A 21,819-nucleotide genomic window follows, 5' to 3' on the forward strand; every position below is an offset into this window, starting at 1 on the left:
CAAATAGGAAAGGAGGAAGCAGAACTGTCACTGTTTGCAGATGACATGATAGTGTACATGGAAAATCCTATAGACTCTACCCAAAAACTGCTCAAACTAATTAATGAATTTGGCAAAACTGTGGGATACAAAGTCAATATCCAGAAATCAAAGGCATTTTTGTATACAAACAATGAATCAGCAGAAGCAGAAATGAAGGAAAAAATCCCATTCGATATAGCAAAAAGAAAAATAAAATATCTGGGAATAAACCTAACCAAGGAGGTAAAAGACCTGTATACAGAAAACTACACAGCATTGAAGAAAGAAATCAGGGAAGATACAAACAAATGGAAACATATACCGTGTTCATGGATTGGAAGAATTAACATCATCAAAATGTCCATACTACCCAAAGCAATATACAGATTCAATGCAATACCTATTAAAGTACCAATGGTGTATTTCACAGACATAGAACAAACACTTCAAAAATTTATATGGAACCATAAACGAGCCCGAATAGCAGCTGCACTTTTGAGAAAGAAGAACAAAGTAGGGGGGATCACAATACCTGATATCAAACTGTATTACAAGGCCACTGTAATCAAAACAGCCTGGTACTGGCATAAAAACCCGCACATAGACCAATGAAACAGAACAGAGAGCCCAGAAATCAACCCAACTCTCTACAGTCAATTAGCATTCAACAAAGGGGGCAGTAACATAAAATGGAGTAAAGATAGCCTCTTCAACAAATGGTGTTGGGAGAACTGGACAGCTACATGCAAAAAAATGAAACTTGAGCACAGACTTACACCATACACCAAAATAAATTCAAGGTGGATAAAAGACTTAAATGTAAGTCATACACCATTAAAGTCCTAGAGGAGAACATTGGCAAGAAAATCTCAGATATTTCACGCAGCAACTTCTTTACTGATATGTCCCCTAGAGTAAGGAATGTAAAGAAAAAAATAAACAAATGGGATCTCATCAAAATTAAAAGCTTCAGCATGGCTAAAGAAAACAGTATTAAATTAGCAAGACAACCAACTGTATGGGAAAACATATTTGCCTATGATACCTCAGACAAAGGTTTAATCTCTAAAATATACAAAGAACTTACACGACTCCACTCTAAGAAGACACCCAACCCAATTAGAAAATGGGAAAAGGACTTGAACAAACACTTCTCCAAGGAGGACATACAGAACATTCAGAGACACATGAAGAGATGCTCAATATCATTAGCTAGCAGAGAGATGCAAATTAAAACCACAATGAGATACCACTTTACACCAGTCAGAATGGCTATCATAAACAAAGCAACAAACAACAAATGTTGGAGAGGTTGTGGGGAAAAGGGGTCCTTAGTTCACTGTTGGTGGGATTGCAGACTGGTACAACCATTATGGAAAACAGTATGGAATTTTCTCAGAAAAATAAAAATCGACCTGCCTTTTGACCCAGCAATTCCACTGCTAGGATTATATCCTAAGAATCCTAAAACATCAATATCAAAGAACCTATGCACCACAATGTTCATAGCAGCACAATTTACAATAGCCAAGAGTTGGAAGCAACCTAGGTGCCCATCAGTAAATGAATGGATCCAAAAATTGTGGTACATATACACAATGGAATTCTATGCTGCAGAGAGAAAGAAGGAGCTACTACCTTTTGCAACAACATGGATGGAACTGGAAAGCATTATGCTGAGTGAAATAGGCCAGGTGCTGAAAGACAAATACCATATGATCTCACCTTTAACAGGAAGCTAAACAAGCAAGCAGAAAAAAAAAACCCAAAAAACAAAGACACTGAAATAGAGAACAAGGGGATATAGACCAGAGGGGAGAAGGAAGGGAAGTTAAGGGGAAAAAGGGGGAGGGATTTGGAGGAACAAATAGGAAGGACACAGGGACAAGAACTAAGGGGGGTGGAAATGGGAGGGAGGTGGGGAGCAAGGGGCGGGGGAGGCTGGGATGGGAAAAATAAAAAACTGTACTTGAAAAATAACTAAATAAAATTTAAAAAAAATAGAGGAACAGAGTCAAAAGAACAAAATGGCAATAAATACACACCTATTAATAATCACTTTAAACTTAAAAGGCAGAAATGCTCCAATGAAAAGACATAAGGTAATAGAATGGATAAGAAAGCAAAACCCACATATATGCTGTCTAAAAGATACCTATCTCAGAATGAAAGATACACACAGACTAAAAAGTAAATGGATAGAAAAAGATATTTTATGCAAATGGAAATTTTAAAAATGCTGGGTAGCAATACTTACATCTGACAAAAATAGACTTAAAACAAGGCTATAGTAAGAGACAAAGAAGGACACAACATAATTATAAAAGAGCAATCCAACAAGAGGATATAACCCTTGTAAACATATATGTACTCAACATAGGAGCATCTAAATATACAAAGCAAATGTTAATGGAAATAAAGGTAGAGATCAAGAGTAATACTGTCACAGGAGGAAAGTGTAACACCCCATTGACATCAATGGATAGGTCTTCCAGACAAAATCAACAAGGAAACAACAGCCTTAAATGACACACTAGATCATAAATATCCCTGTTGAACATAAATGCTAAAATCCTGAACAAAATAATAGAAAACCAGATCCAGTAATACACTAAAATGATCATACACCATGATCAAGTGAAATTTATTCCCAGCAGGCAAAGATGGTACGATATCCACAAATCAGTAAGTATGATATACCACATAAACAAATGAAAATTAATAGATTCGGGAAAGACATCTGATAAAATCCAGCATCCATTCATGATAAAAACTCTCAGCAAACTGGGAATAAAGGGAATATATCTCAACACAATAAAGACCATGCATAGCAAACCCACAGCCAACATCATACTCAGAGGGCAGAAATTACAAACATTTCCCTTAGGACAAGGATATCTGCTTTTACTACTCTTATTCAACAGAGTTCTGGAAGTCCTAGCCACAGCAATCAGACAAGGAGAATAAAAGGCATCCAAACTGGAAAGAAAGAAGTAAAATGATCATTATTTACAGATAATATAATACCATATTCAAAGAACTCTATCAGAAAGGGAAACTAAGGAAACAATCCCATTTATAATTGCATCAAAAAATAAAGTACCTGGGAATAAATTTAACCAAGGACATAAAAGACGTGTACTCAGAACATTATAAGAAACTGAGGAAAGAAACTGAAGAAAATACAAATAAGTGGAAGCATATACTGTTTTCATAGATAGGAAGAATTAACATTATTAAAAATGTCCATCGTACACAAAGCAATCTATAGATTCAATTTTGTATCTTCCATCAAGATACAAATAGCTTTTTTCACAGAACTAGAAAAAATATTCAAAAAAATTTATATGGAACCACAAAAGGTCCTGAATAGCAACAATGACCTTAAGAAAGAAGAACAAAGTCAGAAGAATCATGCTACTTGACATGAAACTATACTATAAGACCATAGTAGTCTAAACAGCATAGTATTGACATAAAAACAGACATATAGATCAATGGACCAGAATAGAGAGTCCAAAAATAAACCCACATTATTATGGTGAATTAATATTTGACAAAGGATGCAAGAACATACAATAAGGTAAAGAGTGCCTATTCAATAAGTGGGGTTGGGAAAATTGGACAGATAATGTACAAAAAAAATGAAAATAGACCACCTTTGTATATCACACACAAGAATACACTCAAAATAAATTAAAGACTTAAATGTAGACTTAAAACCATAAAAATCTTAGAAGAAAATATAGACAGTAAAATCTCAGAATTTCTCATAGCAATATTTTTTCCTTATATAACTAACTCCTAGGCAAGGAAAACAGAAGAAAATGAAACAAATGGGATTACATCAAACTAAAAAGAAAACCATCAACACAATGAAAAGACAACAGTGAATGGGAGAACATATTCACTGATACATCCACAAGGGGTTTAATATTCAAAATTTATGGAGGCCTTATAAAACTCAATGCCAATAAAACAAACTATCCACCCTGGTCAGTGGCTCAGTTCATTCAAGCATCTTTCTGTGTACCACAAGGCTGTGGTTTTGATCCCTGGTCAGGGCACACACACACTTAGGTTATCAATCCCCAGATGAGGTATGTATGGGAGGCAACCAGTGAATGTTTCTCTTTCACTTCTTTCTCTCTCTCTCTTTCTGCCTGTCTCGCTCTCATTCTCTCTCTCTAAAATCAATAAACATATCCTTGGGTGAGGATTAAAAATAACTTCAATTTTAAAATGGGCAAAGGACCTGAATAAACACTTCTCCAAAGAGGACATACAGATGGCCAATAGACATATGAAAAGATGTTCAATTCACTAACATTGAACTAATCATCAGAGAAATGCAAATTAAAACCACAATGAGATATCACCCCACACCTGTTAAAATGGCTATCATCAATAAATCAAAAAACAACAAGTATTAGTGAGGATGCAGAGACCAGGGAGCCTTCGTTCACTGTGGGTGGGAATGTAGATTGGTGCAGCCACCATCAAAAGCAGTATGAAGTTTCTTCAAAGAACTACAAATGGAACTTCCTTATGACCCAGTGATGCTACTTCTGGGAATATATCCAAAGAAATATGAAATACTAATTTGAAAAAAATGCTCCCTTATGTTCACTGCAGCCTTGCTTACAATAGCCAAGATTTGGAAGTAGCCCATGTGCCAATCAGTAGATGAGTGGATAAAACAGCTATAGTACATTAGCATAATGAAATACTACTTGGCTGTAAAAAAAAAAAAAGTAATCTTAACTTTTGGGACAGCATAGATGGACCTGGAGAGTATTTTTCTAAGTGAAGTAAGTCAGTCAGAGAAAGACAAATATTGTAGCTTATACTTGCACTTATATGTAAAATCTAACTAACAAAATAAACTAAAAAAATAGAAAGACTCATAGACACAGTGAACAGATTGACAGCTGTCAGAGGTGAGCATGTAGTGAAGGCTGGGTAAAAAAGATGAAGGAATTAAGCAAAATTAAGCAAAAAAAAACACAAAAAACCCTCATAGTCAGACAATAGTTTGGTGATTGCCAGAGGGAAAAGGGGTTAGGAAGAGATAGGAGAGGGTAAAAGGAGAATAAATGGTGATAGAAGGCCACTTGATTTGGGATGGTAAAGACACAATACAATATATAGAAGATGTACTACAGAACTGTATCCCTGAAAACTACATTTTATTAATTAATATCACCCCTATACATTCAATTTTTTATAAAGTAGTGTAACTTATATTGCTGAATAAAACTTAACAACTTTTCTATAAACAGGGAATAACCAATTTAAAAGAGATCCATGTGTGTTTGTGTGTGTGTGTATACATAAAAGATATATTCTAATTACAAGTATAAAAAACTAGAAATAAACACAATAAAAATGTTTAAGATTTATGTGAAGAACTCTTTACTTAAAGATATTTACAAAACAGACAAACCCTGAGTGCATGAAGGAACACAATAGGTTCTTGGATAGGAAAATTTAAAATCATAAAGATATATAAGATATATATGACAACCCAATGTAATTTATAAAGTCAGTTAAAAGGAATTTAGCTTATGAAGAAAGTGGCATTCAAAACAGGGAAATTTTATTTGATCAATAAATAGATGACATAAGGACAATAAAACAGCCATTTGATAACAAAAAGTGAATTAGCTACTCCACACCTTGGAGTATATAAATGGACTCCACACCTTGGAGTATATAAATGGACTCCAAATAGATAAAGAAGTAAAACTTTCTTTGAAAACATTAAAGACAAATATGGAAAACACTTTTATAAGCTTGGGGGGAAATATCTTCCTGGATAAGATATACAACCAAAATGCCATGTGCAATTTGTCAAAAATAAACTACATCTCAATAATAAAATACAACTAGAGGGACTTCCGCCAAGATGGAGGCATAGGTGGATGTGCCATGCCTTCTCACACAACCAAGTTTATAGATAACTAAATATTAGCAACAGAAAACACAGCCAGAACATGGAAAATTGAACTTTTCGGAAGTCCGTTAACAACAAATTCTTCAGCCTGACCGGTATGGGTGAAACCAGTGGCTGGTGAAGCGGGATTGCACAGGAGGACTTGGTCAGACGGACTCAGGCGAGGAATCCAGGCTCAGGGTTGGACCTAGTGAGCGACCCAGTGAGCCACCAGGCGAGCGACCTCGGAGGAGACAGCGGGGAAGTGGTGCTGCGTGTTGACTGTGGTCGCCCATTTGTGCGCGAGCGGACAGGCGAGGGAGTGGGCAGTTGGACCGGGGCGCAGCGGGTCCCCGCGGCAAGCGGCATTGGAGGGTGCCGCCATTTCCCCGCTCTGACCACACCCCCACATACAGCCTCACAACCCAGCGACCTGGGAGTCCAAGGCACCGCTTCTCATACTTAAAGGGCCAGAACAGACCAAAAATGTCGCAAGATCTCAAAGCCCCAGAGCCCATAGATCTAAGCGATGAAGAAATAGCAAAACTCTCAGACACACAGTTTAAAACACTGGTCATCAGGATCCTCACAGTACTGGTTGATTATAGCCACAAATTAGACAAATATATGAAGGCGAAACTAATTGAAATGAATGGAATTGCACAGGGCACCAATAGCAATGAAAAGGAAACTGGGACTCAAATCAATGGAGTGGACCAGAAGAAAGCAAATAATGGCCAAACAGAAAAGAGTCAGGAAGCAAGAATTCAAAGAAATGAGGAGAGTCTTAGGAACCTCCAGGACATCTTTAAATGCTCCAACATCCGAATTATAGGGGTACCAGAAGGGGGAAAGGAACAGCCACCAGTGGAAAACTTATTTGAACAAATAATAAAGGAGAATTTCCCCAATCTGGCAAAGGAAATAGACAGGAAATCCAGGAAGCTCAGAGAGTACCAAAGAAGTTGGACCCAAGAAGGAACACACCAAGGCACATCATCATTATATTAGCCAAAATTAAAATGAAGGAGAGAATCCTAGAAGCAGCAAGAGCTAAGGGGACAGTCACCTACAAAGGAGTCCCCATCAGATTGTCAGCAGATTTCTCAAAAGAGACCTTACAGGCCAGAAGGGGCTGGAAAGAGGTATTCCAAGTCATGAAATCCAAAGACCTACAACCAAGATTGCTCTATCCAGCAAAACTTTCATTTAGAATGGAAGGACAGATAAAGTGCTTCTCAGATAAGACCAAATTCAAGGAGTTCATCATCATCAAGCCCTTATTATATGAAATGTTAAAGGGACTTATCTAAGAAAAAAGAAGTTAAAGAAACATGAACAGTGAAAGGACAACAAACTCACAGTTATTAACAACCACACCTAAAACAAAAGCAAACTAAAAGGACAGCTAGATCAGGAGTGAAAACATAGAAATGAAGATCTCAAGGAGGGTTAGCAACAGGGGAGTGGGAGGACGAGATGGGGGGAGAAGGTACAGAAAATAAGTAGCATAGACGGTAGACAGAAAATAGAAGGTGGGGGCAAGAATAGCATGGGAAATATAGAATCTAAAGGACTTGAGACACATGGTCATAAACTAAAGGGGGGGTAATGGTGGGGATGGGGGGTAGGGTGGAGGGGAATGAAGGGGGGAATAGAACAACTGTAACAATATAATCAATAAAAAATTTAAAAAAATACAACTAGAAAAAATAGCATATAGGAAAAAATGGCAAATTTGACTGTATAAATATCCTGAAAATGTAAACTTTTCTACATGGCAAAAATAAATAAATAAAGGGTAAAGGCAAGTAACAAATAAGAAGAAAAATTTGCACCATATGTAACAGCTAAAAAATTAATAATCAGGGATAGATGATAGATAGATAGATAGATAGATAGATAGAGATAGATAGATAGATAGATAGATAGATAGATAGATAGATAGATAGATAGATAGATAGCAATTGAAAAATAGGCTAAAGTTATGGGCAGGCAATTGACAGAAGAAAAATTTTAAATGGTTGTAAGAGAATTCAGAAATGCAGTATTGCTCCAGCAGTAAAGGTGTCTGGGAAATGTTGGACTCTAACATTCTGTGACTGTTTAACTCTCTGTAGCCTCAGGTTTGGTTAAATACCCAGAAAGTCAGAATGCTGCCCAAAGATAAATATCATACCAAAGGAAGGAGGTTAACAAGTATATAGAGTATGGGTAACTGTATGACGTTATCTGTTAACTTAGAAATGCATTGTTGCCCTGGCTGGGTAGCTCAGTTGGTTAGAGCATCATTCTGATATACCAAGGTTGAGAGTTCAATCCCCAGTAAGGGCATGTACAAGAAGCAACCAATGAATGAATGCATCAATAAGAGGAACAACAAATTGATATTTCCCTCTCTCTCTCTCTCTCTCTCTCTCTGTGTATCCCCCCACTCCTCTCTCTAACAAACAAACAGACAAACAAATAAATAAATTCCTGCCCCCTGCCAGAGGTAAGCTGCAGGTGAGCAAGTGAAGTTTCCCTCATATTACCTACCGCCTGAGCTCCACCTCCTGTCTCCCTCCACAATCCCCCTCCCCCATCTATGGAAAAACTGTCTTCCAGGAAACCAGTCCCTGGTGCCAACATTGGGGATTGCTAGTCTACAAGACTACCTACCATTTGGTTTTACTATTAACCCCCTATAAAACAGAGACCCTGTCCTAGGAAGTATATGTATTTCTCCCCAGCCAGCCAACACTGGGAGCAAGTAGCTGCTTTGCCCATGTATGTAAGTTTCTTCTATTAAAGCTCTTATGAATTTGAATAAGGCTACATGTCATTTATTTGTAATTGATCCTGAATTTACACTTTTGGGGCTTTCCCCGAACAACAGTCAATAAACTTATGACTAGATATACAAGCTCACTACTAATCGAGTACAATAATTTAAATTAAACTGTATTGTATTGGAGATAATAATAAATATTAAAACAATGAAATATTACTTTCCCATCATTGTGATAAATAATGGAAAAGATTAATAATATACATTGTTAATGAAGCTTCAGGGAAACAGATATATCATGCAATGATGGTCAGAGTATAACTTTGTAAAGTCTTTTAGGAGAGCATCTTGGCATTGTCTATTAAAAATTTAAATATGCATAGCCTTAGGCCCAGCAATTCTCTTTCCAGAAATCTAACCAACAAAAACACTTGGAAATGTATATAAGGATGTTCACTGAAGCCCTTGTTGAGTTAATGAAATATATGAAGTTTCCGAAGTTTTCATCACTGGGGAATGACAGGATGTAGTTTGGTATTGCCTTGCTATGTAATATCAATGAAAAAAGTGCAAATAATATCACCAACAATGTTTATAAAGCATTAAGTGTAGTGTTATAATATGGGTGTGGGTACGTATGAATGCCAATAGGAGAGGGACTTGAAAGCTCTAAACCAAATCATTGGCAATGATTATCTCTGGGGATAGCAATGGAAGTGGGATATTAGGGTGAAAACAGGGGAAATGCAGACTCTCACATTTTAATTTTGAGAGTTTTTGAATCTTTTACATATAATATTTTTCTACATAATGCCTTTGTCACAGCAGCTTACAAAAACATTGGTATGACTACATTATGTTGTGCAAACAGTGCTAAAAACAGAAGTTACATGATGCCATATATGGAAGAGGTCTCCAAGAGCTAGCACACACAAAGATGCCCTCATGGAGGAGGAAGGGTAGATGAGGGACCTTAAATAAGATGTACAATTGGAATAGGCCAAAGGAAAAAGGGTTAAGGTCTCTTGGTCTCCTCCAAGACAGGGTGACATTATCCACCAAGTCAAGAGCATTTCATTCATTTGTTAAGTACTTATTGACAGTCTGCTGTGTACAGATCATCATCATCATCCCCCCAAAGTATGTATTGTGTAGAAAAATCCATGCAAAAAAGGCACTTTCAATGCCGGTCGATATATAAATTCATTAACTACTATAGAGACCAATTCGACTCTTTAAATTGTATCAGTCTTTAACTTGAGTGTACCATTAGCCCTTGCAATCATTTCCAGAATTTTATTCTAAGGACAGAAGAATTAGTAAAGATTTACTGACCAGGTAGCAGAACAACTTTAGTGACAATAACTAGGAAGCTAAATTGTGGTACATCCATACCATGAAATATTATTCCACCATTAAAAGTAGGTTAAGGAAGCATATTTAACATAGGAAAATGTGAATATTATTTAGTAATATGAGAAAAGCAAGTCCCAAAATGGTATTTGTGGTACAAGTGAAATTAGGTTTTTAATTTTTATGTGCATAAAAATGTCTGAAAGGATTTATAATAAAATGATAAGTTATGACTGGGTGGAGATATTGCAAGTCATCTCTGTATTTCCCATGTTTTCTCTAATCAGACTATATTATTTTTGCAATAGAAAACAACCAACATGTGGAAATCGGGGTAAATCAAAAGAGCCAACACTGCTCTGACACTTGCCATGCCAAGAACCATCCCTTAACTGCATCAACACAAGTCAACCTCTGTTTGCAGCAGCAAAAAGAGACCATCAGTCTTTCTGGAAGTTTACAGGGAAATAAAAGCAATTTGATCTCACATTAATAACATTGCAAGGACAACAGAATACTCCATGGTTGTGGGTGGGTAGTGTTAGAAAGAATTCCCAAGAAAAGCTAGTTCCTCTCTCCTTGAATGACTTGAGAAGCCCATAGGAAGGAGGAGAGCCGAGTGAGCATGCAGAAAAGGTGAGTGAGCCATGGGGCCCAGGGGAAAAGGCTTTCTATTCAGAAACAACTCTTATTGAGGGAACATATTAAAAAATGTTTAGTTTTAAGTTCTTAAGTTAATAAGCTTAGTAATTAATGCATATAAAAAGCTAACATTTTAGGAACTGAAGGTATAACCCACCCCAAATTCAGGAGACCATAAGCAATTCAAACTTTGTGCCCCAGAAAGACTGAAGGAAATCAAGATGGTATCTGAGACCATTGTGCTCCAGGGATAGAAGTCTACGTGAGGTCAACAAATGAAAGGGTGTTGAAAAATTGCCAGACTGCAGCTTTTATCTGAATAACATCTCCTGAATTCCAAACCCCTTCACTATACTTTTTTTCTACTTATAAGAATGGTCAGCTTGAAATAAAATGTAATCTAGTCTTTTAGGGAACATAACCTGCTGTCTCCTCAGATCACCAGCCATCTGAATAAAGCATTCCTAAAGATTCAATTCTTCTCCTTACTTACTAGATCTGGTAGAGATAGGCAGCACAAACACCAACTTTTCTGGTTTCACGCTCAGAGTTTCTATTTAACATTCCAAGCCAAATGCATCTTCCCACAGAACTTTTCATTGTGTTGTTATTTTTGCTCCTGTTTTCCTTAATAACAACTACTCAAGTGCAAATTTAGGAAAACAAGGCCCTTGGAGATGATTGAAGCAAAGGGACTGGGGAAAGATATCCTGGGAGGCTGGAGTCTCAGGCCTGTCCCCAGACTGGCCCAGGAAGGACAGAAGCCAAGCCTCCACACACTCCCCTTAGCTCCGTGCAAACAGGTTCCAACCTAAACAAGCCTATCTACTTTCAAGCCATTCCCTTTGGGTTATCTCTCCTTAATCCCTTACAGTAGACTCCTAGAAGCCTAAGTGGATCTTTCTAGAGGTATGGTCATTGATTCCTAACGTTTTCAACCTTCTCATGAGAAACCCATGGTCCAGCCAAGAAGCTGAGGAATTGTGTAATACGAGAAGCTCTGAGGCAGGACAGGTACAGCAGGGAAGGCTCGGGTCCTTGGAGAGTTAGAACCACCTCCAGGGGAGAGACCAGAATGGGTTAGGGGAGTGAGCCCCAGATAGTGACAGAAGAAAGAAGAGGAGGAAAAGAAACAGTGAGTGAGAAAAGGCAAGATGAAGAGGAAAGAGAGAAAAGGGGAGTGTCGGGGAATGGGAGGAGAGGAGTGAGAAGAGAAAGAGGATTTTGAAAAGGGGAGGAAGGAAGATAAGGAAAAGGAAGGAAGGGCAAAGAGAAGGGAACAAAGTGAAGAGAAGAAAAGAAGCAGGGGCAGATTTTTAATCCCTCTGAACACTTAGAAACTACCTCAGAACAAGTACACCCAAATGTTCTAAAAGGAATCCACTTCACTCCCTGAAAGTAGATTTGCTTTAGTACACTAGATGACTGTACTCATTTGAATGTAGGGAACCTTTTTATCTATTCTAATTGGTAGACTTACTGCCAGTACACTTAGTGTATGGCTCCAGAATATACTATGATGTAAAAAAAAAAAAACAGAACATACATACAATCGTATGTTTCAGAGCCAAGTGATATGCAGAATAAATTCCCTTACCAGCCTTCTGTTTTCTGTGCCAAAATACATGAGTATATTTATACTAGTAGTCATTTATTCTCTTGACTTAAGTTGCTAAAACAAAAAGTGATGACATTTTGTTTTTTAATTATTTTTTAAATTTTTTATTTAGTTATTTTTCAAGTACAGTTTTTTTTTGTCTATTTCTCCCATCCCAGCACCCCCACCCCGCCGCCCCGTGCTCCCAACCTCCCTCCCATTTCCACCCCCCTTAGTTCTCATCCCTGTGTCCTTCCTATTTGTTCCTCCAAATCCCCCCCTTTTTTTCCCCCTTAAATTCCCTTCCCTCTCCCCTCTGGTCACTGTCCCCTTGTTCTCTATTTCAGTGTCTTTGTTTTTATTGTGCTTGCTTCTTTGTTTTGTTATTTAGCTTCCTGTTAAAGGTGAGATCATATGGTATTTGTCTTTCAACACCTGACCTATTTCACTCAGCATAATGCTTTCCAGTTCCATCCATGTTGTTGCAAAAGGTAGTAGCTCCTTCTTTCTCTCTGCAGCATAGAATTCCATTGTGTATATGTACCACAATTTTTGGATCCATTCATTTACTGATGGGCACCTAGGTTGCTTCCAACTCTTGGCTATTGTAAATTGTGCTGCTATGAACATTGTGGTGCATAGGTTCTTTGATATTGATGTTTTAGGATTCTTGGGATATAATCCTAGCAGTGGAATTGCTGGGTCAAAAGGCAGGTCGATTTTTATTTTTCTGAGAAAATTCCATACTGTTTTCCATAATGGTTGTACCAGTCTGCAATCCCACCAACAGTGAACTAAGGACCCCTTTTCCCCACAACCTCTCCAAAATTTGTTGTTTGTTGCTTTGTTTATGATAGCCATCCTGACTGGTGTAAAGTGGTATCTCATTGTGGTTTTAATTTGCATCTCTCTGCTAGCTAATGATATTGAGCATCTCTTCATGTGTCTCTGGATATTCTTTATGTCCTCCTTGGAGAATTGTCTGTTCAAGTCCTTCTCCCATTTTTCAATTGGGTTAGATGTCTTCTTAGAGTGGAGTCGTGCAAGTTCTTTGTATATTTTGGAGATTAAACCTTTGTCTGAGGTATCATAGGCAAATATGTTTTCCCATACAGTTGGTTGTCTTGCTAATTTAATACTGTTTTCTTTAGCCATGCAGAAGTTTTTAATTTTTATGAGATCCCATTTGTTTATTCTTTCCTTTATATTCCTTGCTCTAGGGGACATATCAGTAAAAATGTTGCTGCATGAAATAATTGAGATTTTCTTGCCAATGTTCTCCTCTAGGACTTTAATGGTGTCATGGCTTATATTTAAGTCTTTTATCCACCTTGAATTTATTTTGGTGTATCGTGTAAGTTTGTGCTCAAGTTTCATTTTTTTGCACGTACCTGTCCAGTTCTCCCAACACCATTTGTTGAAGAGGCTATCTTTACTCCATTTTATGTTACTGCCCCCTTTGTTGAATATTAATTGACTGTAGAGAGTTGGGTTGATTTCTGGGCTCTCTGTTCTGTTCCATTGGCCTGTTTTTATGCCAGTACCAGGCTGTTTTGATTACAGTGGCCTTCTAATACAGTTTGATATCAGGTATTGTGATCCCTCCTACTTTGTTCTTCCTTCTAAAAAGTGCAGCTGCTATTCAGGCTCGTTTATGGCTCCATATAAATTTTTGAAGTGTTTATTCTATGTCTGTGAAATATGCCATTGGTACTTCAATAGGTATTGAATTGAATCTGTATATTGCTTTGGGTAGTATGGACATTTTGATGATGTTAATTCTTCCAATCCATGACAAAGGTATATGTTTCCATTTTTTTGTGTCTTCCCTGATTTCTTTCTTCAATGTTGTGTAGTTTTCTGCATACAGGTTTTTTTACATCCTTGGTTAGGTTTATTCCCAGATTTTTTTTTTTTTTGCTATATCGAATGGGATTTTTTTCTTGATTTCTGCTTCTGCTGATTCATTGTTAGTATACAAAAAATGCCTTTGATTTCTGGATATTGACTTTGTATCCTGCTGTTTTGCCAAATTCATTAATTAGTTTGAGCAGGGTTTTGGTAGAGTCTATAAAATTTTCCATGTACACTATCATGTCATCTGCAAACAGTGACAGTTTTGTTTCCTCCTCTCCTATTTGGATGCCTTTTATTTTCTTTTCTTGCCTAATCGCTGTGGCCAAAACTTCCAAAACTATATTGAATACAAGTGGCGAAAGTGGACATCCTTGTCTTGTTTCTGATTTTAGTGGAAAAGCTTTTAGTTTTTTCCCATTGAGTATGATATTGGCTGTAGGTTTCTCATATATGGCCTTTATTATTTTGAGAAATGCTCCCTGTATTCCCACTTTGCTGAGTGTTTTTATCATAAATGGGTGTTGTACCTTATCGAAAGCTTTTTCCGCATCTATTGATATGATCATTTGGTTTTTGTCTTTGCTTTTGTTTATGTGATGTATTACATTTACTGATTTGCGAATATTGAACCATCCTTGCATCCCTGGGATGAATCCCACTTGAGATCATGGTGTATGATCTTTTTGATATATTGTTGGATGCGATTTGCCAATATTTTGTTGAGAATTTTAGCATCTATGTTCATCAGCGATATTGGCCTGAAGTTTTCTTTCTTTATTGTGTCTCTATCTGGTTTTGGAATTAAGATGATGCTGGCTTCATAAAAAGAATTTGGGACTTTTATATCCTTCTGAATTTTTTGGAATAGTCTGTGAAGAATAGGGGTTAGCTCTTCCTTAAATGCTTTGTAGAATTCTCCTGTGAAACCATCTGGTCCAGGGCTTTTGTGTGATGGGAGTTTTTTGATTACTGCTTCAATTTCTTTTGCTGTTTTTGGTGTGTTCAGATTTTCTGTTTCTTTTTCATTAAGTTTTAGAAGATTATATTTTTTCTAGAAATGTGTCCATTTCCCCTAGGTTTTCAAATTTCTTGGCATACAGTTCTTCATAGTAATTTCTTACAATCCCTTCTATTTCTGTGGTCTCAGTTGTAATCTCCTTCGTTTCTGATCGTGTTTATTTGAGTCCTCTTTCTTCTTTTCTTGATGATCCTACTTAAAGGCTTGTCTATTTTGTTTATCTTTTCAAAGAACCAACTCCTGGATTCATTGATTCTTCGAATTGTGCTTTTAGTTTCTATGTCATTTAATTCTGCTCTAATCTTGGTTATTTCTTTCCTTCTGCTTGCTCCGGGCTGTCTTTGTTGTTGTTGCTCGAGTTCTTGCAGGCGTCGAGTAAGGTTGTTTGTTTGAAATGTTTCTGTCTTCTTTAGATAGGCCTGTATTGCTATAAACTTCCCTCTCAGGACTGCCTTTGCTGTGTCCCATAAGTTTTGGGCTTTTGTGAGATCATTTTCATTTGTTTCCAGAAATGTTTTGATTTCTTCCCTAATTTTATTTTTGACCTATTCGTTATTTAATAACATACCATTCAGTCTCCATGATTTTGAGTGCTTTGGGTTTTTTCCTTCAGGGTTGGTTTCTAATTTCAGTCCCTTGTGGTCAGAGAAGATGCTTGGTATGATTTCAATTTTCTTGAATTTGTTGAAGCTCGTTTTGTGTCCTATTATGTGGTCTGTCTTTTGAAATGCTCCATGTGCATTTGAAAAGAATGTGTATTTAGCTTCTTTGGGATGAAGGGCTCTATATATATCAGTTAAGTCCATTTCATCTAGGGTGTTGTTTAATGTTGCAATATCTTTATTGATATTTTGTTTGGAAGATCTGTCCATTTTTGATAGTGGGGTGTTAAAATCCCCTACTATAATTGTGTTGCTGTCAATATCTTTCTTGAAGTCCTCTAAGATTTTCTTTGTATATTTGGGTGCCCCTATGTTTGGTGCATATATGTTTACAATCTTAATATTTTCTTGGTGAATTCTTCCCCTGAGTATAATGAAGTGACCTTCTGGGTCTCTCTTTATGGCCCTTTTTTTGAAGTCTATTTTGTCCGATATGAGTATTGCTACCCCAGCTTTTTTGTTGTTGTTGTCCATTTGCTTGGAAAACTTGTTTCCAGCCTTACACTTTTAGTCTGTGATGGTCTTTTGTCCTGAGGTGGGTCTCTTCTAAGCAACATATGTGAGGGTCATGCTTTCTTATCCATTCAGCTATTCCGTGTCTTTTGATTGGACCATTTAATCCATTTATGTTTAAGGTTATTACTGATAGGTACTTATTCATTGCCCTTTTTGTGCCTGTGTTCCTCTCTGTTTCCCTCTTTTCCTTCCTTTCCTTAAAGCAGTCCTTTTAGTATTTCTTGTAGGACTGGTTTGGTGGAGGCATATTCTTTTAGAATTCTTTTGTCTTGGAAGCTCTTTATTTGGCCTTCTATCTTGATTGAGAGCCTTGCTGAGTAAAGTAGCCTTGGTTGTAGGCCTCTGGTTCTCATTACTTGGAATATTTCTTGCCATTCTCTTCTTGCTTGGAGTGTTTCCATTGAGAAGTCAGTGGCTAACCTTATTGGGGCTCCCTTGTATGTTACTTTTTTCTCCTTTGCTGCCTTTAAGATTCTCTTTGTCTTGGAATTTTGCCATTTTGATGATGATGTGTCTTGAAGTGGGCCTCCTCGGGTTCCCCTTGATTGGGACTCTCTGTGATTCCTGGATTTGTGTGACTTTTTCTCTTATCAAATTAGGGAAATTTTCTCTCATTATTCTTTCAAATACGTTTTCTATCCCTTGTTCTTTTTCTTCTCCTCTAGTATTCCTATTATTCAGATATTATTATGTTTCATACTGTCTTGCATTTCTCTTAATCCCTCTTCATTCTTTCTGATCCTCTTTTCATCTTCTTGCTCTTTCTGTGAGATGCTTTCTACCTTGTCCTCCAACTCACTAATCCAATCCACCGCCTCATCTATCCTACTTTTGAAACTTTCTACTGTGTTCTTCAGTTCGTAAATTGTATTCTTCATTTCCTCTTGTCCCTTGTTGATAGTTTCTATTTCCTTTTTCATGTTGATGCAGTTTTCAGTGAGATCATTGTAGTTCCCCTGTAGTTTCTGATAGTTCATTGTGAGCTCTTTGAACTTCGTGATAACCAGTGCTTTGAATTCACTATCTGATAGTTGATTAGCCTCTATTTCATCTAACATTCTTTCTGAAGCTCCTGCTTTTTCTTTCATTTGGGGATAGTTTCTTTATCTTCCCATTGTTTGAGACTCTTCTTGTTAGTATCAGCTTCTAAAATTATCTGTTCTGACTCCCTGGGTTGATGGTGTGAACTTCTATGGTATGATACCTGTGAAGTTCAGTGGTGCAGATTCCTTCAGGTATTTTGACGTTCTCCGTCTCCACCTACTCTCACTCTGGTCCTTGCGCTGGTCCTGGCACTGGTCACCTACCACTGCTGAGTGTCCAGGCTCCTGTAGCCAACTCCTCTAGCACTCAGTCCCGTTGCTATGGCAGCGGCACAGGGACCGAGAGTGTTCCAGCTCCCGTAGCTGACTCCTCTGGTGCCCAGGTTTGTCACAGGGGCTTGGAGTGTATGGCTCCCGTACCTGACTCCCCGGGGCCCAGGCCCATTTCTATGGTAGCAGCACAGCGGCCTCCAGTGTCCCGGCTCCAGTAGCTGACTCCCCCTCATCCAGGCCCATCGCTATGGCAGCGGCACAGGGGCCGAGAATGTCCCAGCTCCCCTAGCTGACTCCTCTGATGCCCAGGCCCATCAGAGGGGCTTGGAATGTCCGGCTCCCATACCTGACTCCCTGGCTCCCAGGCCCATTGCTATGGTGGCGGCACAGGGGTCGCATGTGTCCCAGCTCCCGTAGTTGACTCTGCCGCTGTCTGGTGTTTCAGCATCGGTCACAATCTCTGGTCTTTTAATTTCATAAATGCTGGGTAATTGATAGTTTATTGTGCTGTTTCTCTATAGATCTGCCAGGATTTTCACCCACGAGTACAGGAGCTAGAATCTGCTCTGTCCTACTCTGTCGCCATCTTCCCAGCATCCCCAACATTTTGGATTAATATATCGTTCTGTGCTTAAGAAAAATTCTAAGGACAAAGGTAGGCTTCTTAAAGACTATCCATGTAAGTTATTTACATTAACATATCCCTTATTTATGTAGGATACTAAAAATACCTTTCACAACTGAGTTTTATCCTTTGAAAAAAGCTTATCAAAAGCTCATTAATGCCTTTAATATTATACTACATGTATATATAAAATTAGGTTCTTTTTTCATATTCAGGACTATCAGCTTTACTTTATGATCTCCTTGCTCCTGTGCCAGACCAAATTCAAAGCAATCAGAGATGTAATTTTCGCAATCAATGGGAAGTCTTATTAAAATTGTGAGAGGTGTCTTGAATAGAACATTTGTGATAACAATAACCCTCAAGTATGGCACTTGGTAGCTAACATGTGCCAGAATGATGCCCACACCTCCTGTCTGTCTCCAGTTGGAAGGGCTACTTCTGGTCCTTTGCCCACTTTCAGGTGAATTTCTCAATGAGCTTTGGGCAACAGATCAGAGTCAGCAGTCTTCCCTGTTCCAAGGCCTGGCAACTGACATCAGGACCTCTTGCGTGCCTCCTCTGTGGACGCTTGGCACCCAAAGGCCAAAGTAATACAGGCTCTCAAACCTGAGCTCAAGGTTTGAGAAGCATCCAGTCAGTCCCAGCTTTCAATGTGAAGGATGTTTTGCTCTGGGGCAGGCTGGGCAGCATGGGACCAGGTTCTTGCTTCTTTCTGTCCTTGCTTTCACATCTACCAAACACGTCAGCCCACAGAACAATCTATCCTCAGTGCATGACCTGGCTCCTTATGGTCGTGGCTCTTAGAGGCTGAGAAGATGTGCTCTAACCCAGCATAGTCATCCTGGAAGCTGCCCGGCCCCTTCAGGGAGGCCCACTGACCTGTCCCCATGCCTCTTCCAGGAGAGCGTATATGCTTACCTCTAATTTCTGTCTCTGAAGAGCCATTGGACCAGGCTGTCCATTTATTCTTGTACTTACTAATTTCCTGAACTTTGCAGACATAATGCCCTTGATCAGCTGGTCGGAGGGTCAAAAGAGAGAGCATGTAGAGTACCCCATGCCTTTCCTCCAGAAGACGCAGCCGCTGCCGGTAGGAGCTGCGGCTGAAATTCCCATAGTACTGCACCACCCTGAGCTTGGTCATCTTAACCATCAAGGTTTCCTGGGTGTTGGGATGTGCAAAAAACCAGCGCACGGCCAGCAAGCTGTCCTTTCGCCTCTTCTGGGAGATGTGGCAGAGAAGAGTGGCATTTTCCCCCTCCACGTAGTTAACCACAGGTCCTGGGGACACAGTAACATTGAGGGCCCCACAGACCTCTGCAGAGAAAAGAAGAAGAAAGATAGTGAGGAAGATCACTCTTCTTCTATAGGTGGACACAGTGTGTCTTTTTCCAGGAGCTGATGTGATCTGCATGGATAGAGAGTTAGACTACCCCAGTCCCTCCATTCTTGCTCTTTGCCCTCAAAATGGCCAGAAAGAGGGTTCCTCTGAGGGAACCCTCTGATGGAGCACACATCTTCTCCTATGAAATGGTTTCATCCACACAGAATGGCACTGACCACCAGGCCAAAGGTATTTTTTTTAATTTGTTTAAATGAATTGCTGATGCTTAAAATTGAGGATATAATATTTCACATAAAAATTTGGAGTTTTGGAATCTCTTATGAATGTTCAGCCCTCATAAATCCCTCACCACCCACCTCCCCAAGGCCTGCTTGGACCAGTTCTACCACAGGCATAAATGGGCAATGCTGTGGGTTCAGGAGCTGCCCTTCCAAGCACCTTTCCCTGTTTCTAGTTCAGCTGTCACCAAGACAAATTATCAGATAGCACTAGTCAGGCATGTATTAAATGAGTACTTAGAGCTAGAACCATGGGGGTTTCTCATTTTCTTGCTCCAAGTCCCTTTGGACTCAGGGCTGACATGCAGGAATAAAGATGAATGAGCCCGGGAACTGGAAGGGGTGAAGAAACCTCCCAATCGCCCACAAGATGCTCCAGCATTGCAGGCCTGGTCCACTACTTCTTGTCCTTTGGTTTCTTAGTTACAGTCACCTCAAGGGCTGCCCCTCCAGATTGTGCAGGGCAATCAGGCTGCCCTGAAGCTTCCAGGTGGCCCCTTCCTCTGACCAGCAAAACTCAGAAAATACAAAGGATGCCCAGAACCTCCTCTGTCCAAGCAGGGCTGTTCTGTCCCCAAAAGCCACATCCTCACCCCTGTGCAGTCCAGTGCATGACTACAGGAAGCACCATTCCCTGCCCAACCCACTGCCTAAGCAGATGTCCTGGATCATCCTAAACCACAAATATCTCCTAAATGTCATCTGGTCAGCTGCAGGGGTCAGGGCCTGAGGTCAGAGTAACCAAAAGTTCTGAACTCAGGTCAGTGCTGCAGGTAGGCAAGGAAGGATGACAAAAAGATGGGAGATCTGTATCTTATGCTGTGAAGAGATTGTGAGTCAACCTGGTGAGTCCCTATGTGTGTCACGGTGGGTTGGGGGTGCAGCATAAAAAATATTCTTGCCCTGGCTGGATGGCTCAGTTATTTAGAATATCATCTGTATACCAGGTTAAATTCCCAGTCAGGGCACATACCTAGGTTGCATGCTTGCAACCTGATACACTGATACCCAGTCAGGGTGTATATAGAAGGCAACCAATTGAAGTTTCTCTCACATCAGTGTTCCTCTCTCTTTTTCTCTCTCTCCCCTCTCCCCCACTCCTTCCCTCCCTCCCCCCCCCCCCCCCCCCCCCCCCCTCAAATCAATAGCTATATCCTTGGGTGAGGATTATACATTAGCCAATAAGGTCATCCTCTTGTATGTTTTCCACTATTGATTTAACAAACTGAACACCTTGAGAGATATGACTTGAAGGTCAATGTTCTTTCATTTTCTTTCTCATCTCTTAGAAGCCAGGCTCACCAGGATACTTCAGGACCCTTAATTTAACCACATGATTAAGCGCACTTTGCCACATAAGGTAACATTCACAGATTCAGGGATTAGGACACAGACATTTTTTGGGGGGAAGGGGGTCACCATTCAGCTTACCATATTATAATAGTCTTTTGTTACCTTAAAAAAAAGATGGAAGCAAATTCAGAAGAAAAAGATTGATGCTCACATGGACTCTAAGTAGCTTGTGGACAAGAATGAGGTCTTCTGTATCTACAGTGACAAAGGACAAAGTAGCCCAGGGAGTTACTCGGGGAATGTACATGCTCTCTAGTAACGATCTCTAACAATCTCACTGTCAACACAAGTCACTGATGCAGGACAAAAGGGGGAAACTTCCCCAACTGTCTCCCCTGCATCTCACCCACCTGGCCTGCACTTTGCTCATATGCCATATTAGTCCAGGAACATTTCCCCTGACTGCTAAGTTCCTGTCTAAAAGGCCCTCATGTTGGGAGTTACCTGGAGAGCAGCCACACACCCAGAATACCAAGCTGACCCAACTCCAACAGCAACACAGGCGTTCAACAGGCAGAGAGCAGCAGA

General features: G+C 39.3%; 1 protein-coding gene across 2 annotated transcripts in view; it reads right to left on the reverse strand.

Annotated features, from left to right (window-relative positions):
• Positions 1-21,819, reverse strand: part of VSTM4 (V-set and transmembrane domain containing 4) — a 126,148-nt gene that overhangs the window by 98,687 nt on the left and 5,642 nt on the right. For both annotated transcript variants that reach the window (XR_005085651.2, XM_037167946.2), the window contains exon 2: positions 19,234-19,632. Coding sequence is in view for 1 of the 2 variants with exons in the window: in XM_037167946.2 (XP_037023841.1) it covers positions 19,234-19,632 (399 nt within the window). In the remaining variant the exon portion in view is untranslated. The remainder of the gene's footprint in view (positions 1-19,233; positions 19,633-21,819) is intronic.

Source organism: Artibeus jamaicensis, unplaced genomic scaffold (assembly GCF_021234435.1).
Source record: "Artibeus jamaicensis isolate MK-2021 breed Jamaican fruit bat unplaced genomic scaffold, CSHL_Jam_final contig_468, whole genome shotgun sequence".
NCBI classification, from domain to species: domain Eukaryota; kingdom Metazoa; phylum Chordata; class Mammalia; order Chiroptera; family Phyllostomidae; genus Artibeus; species Artibeus jamaicensis.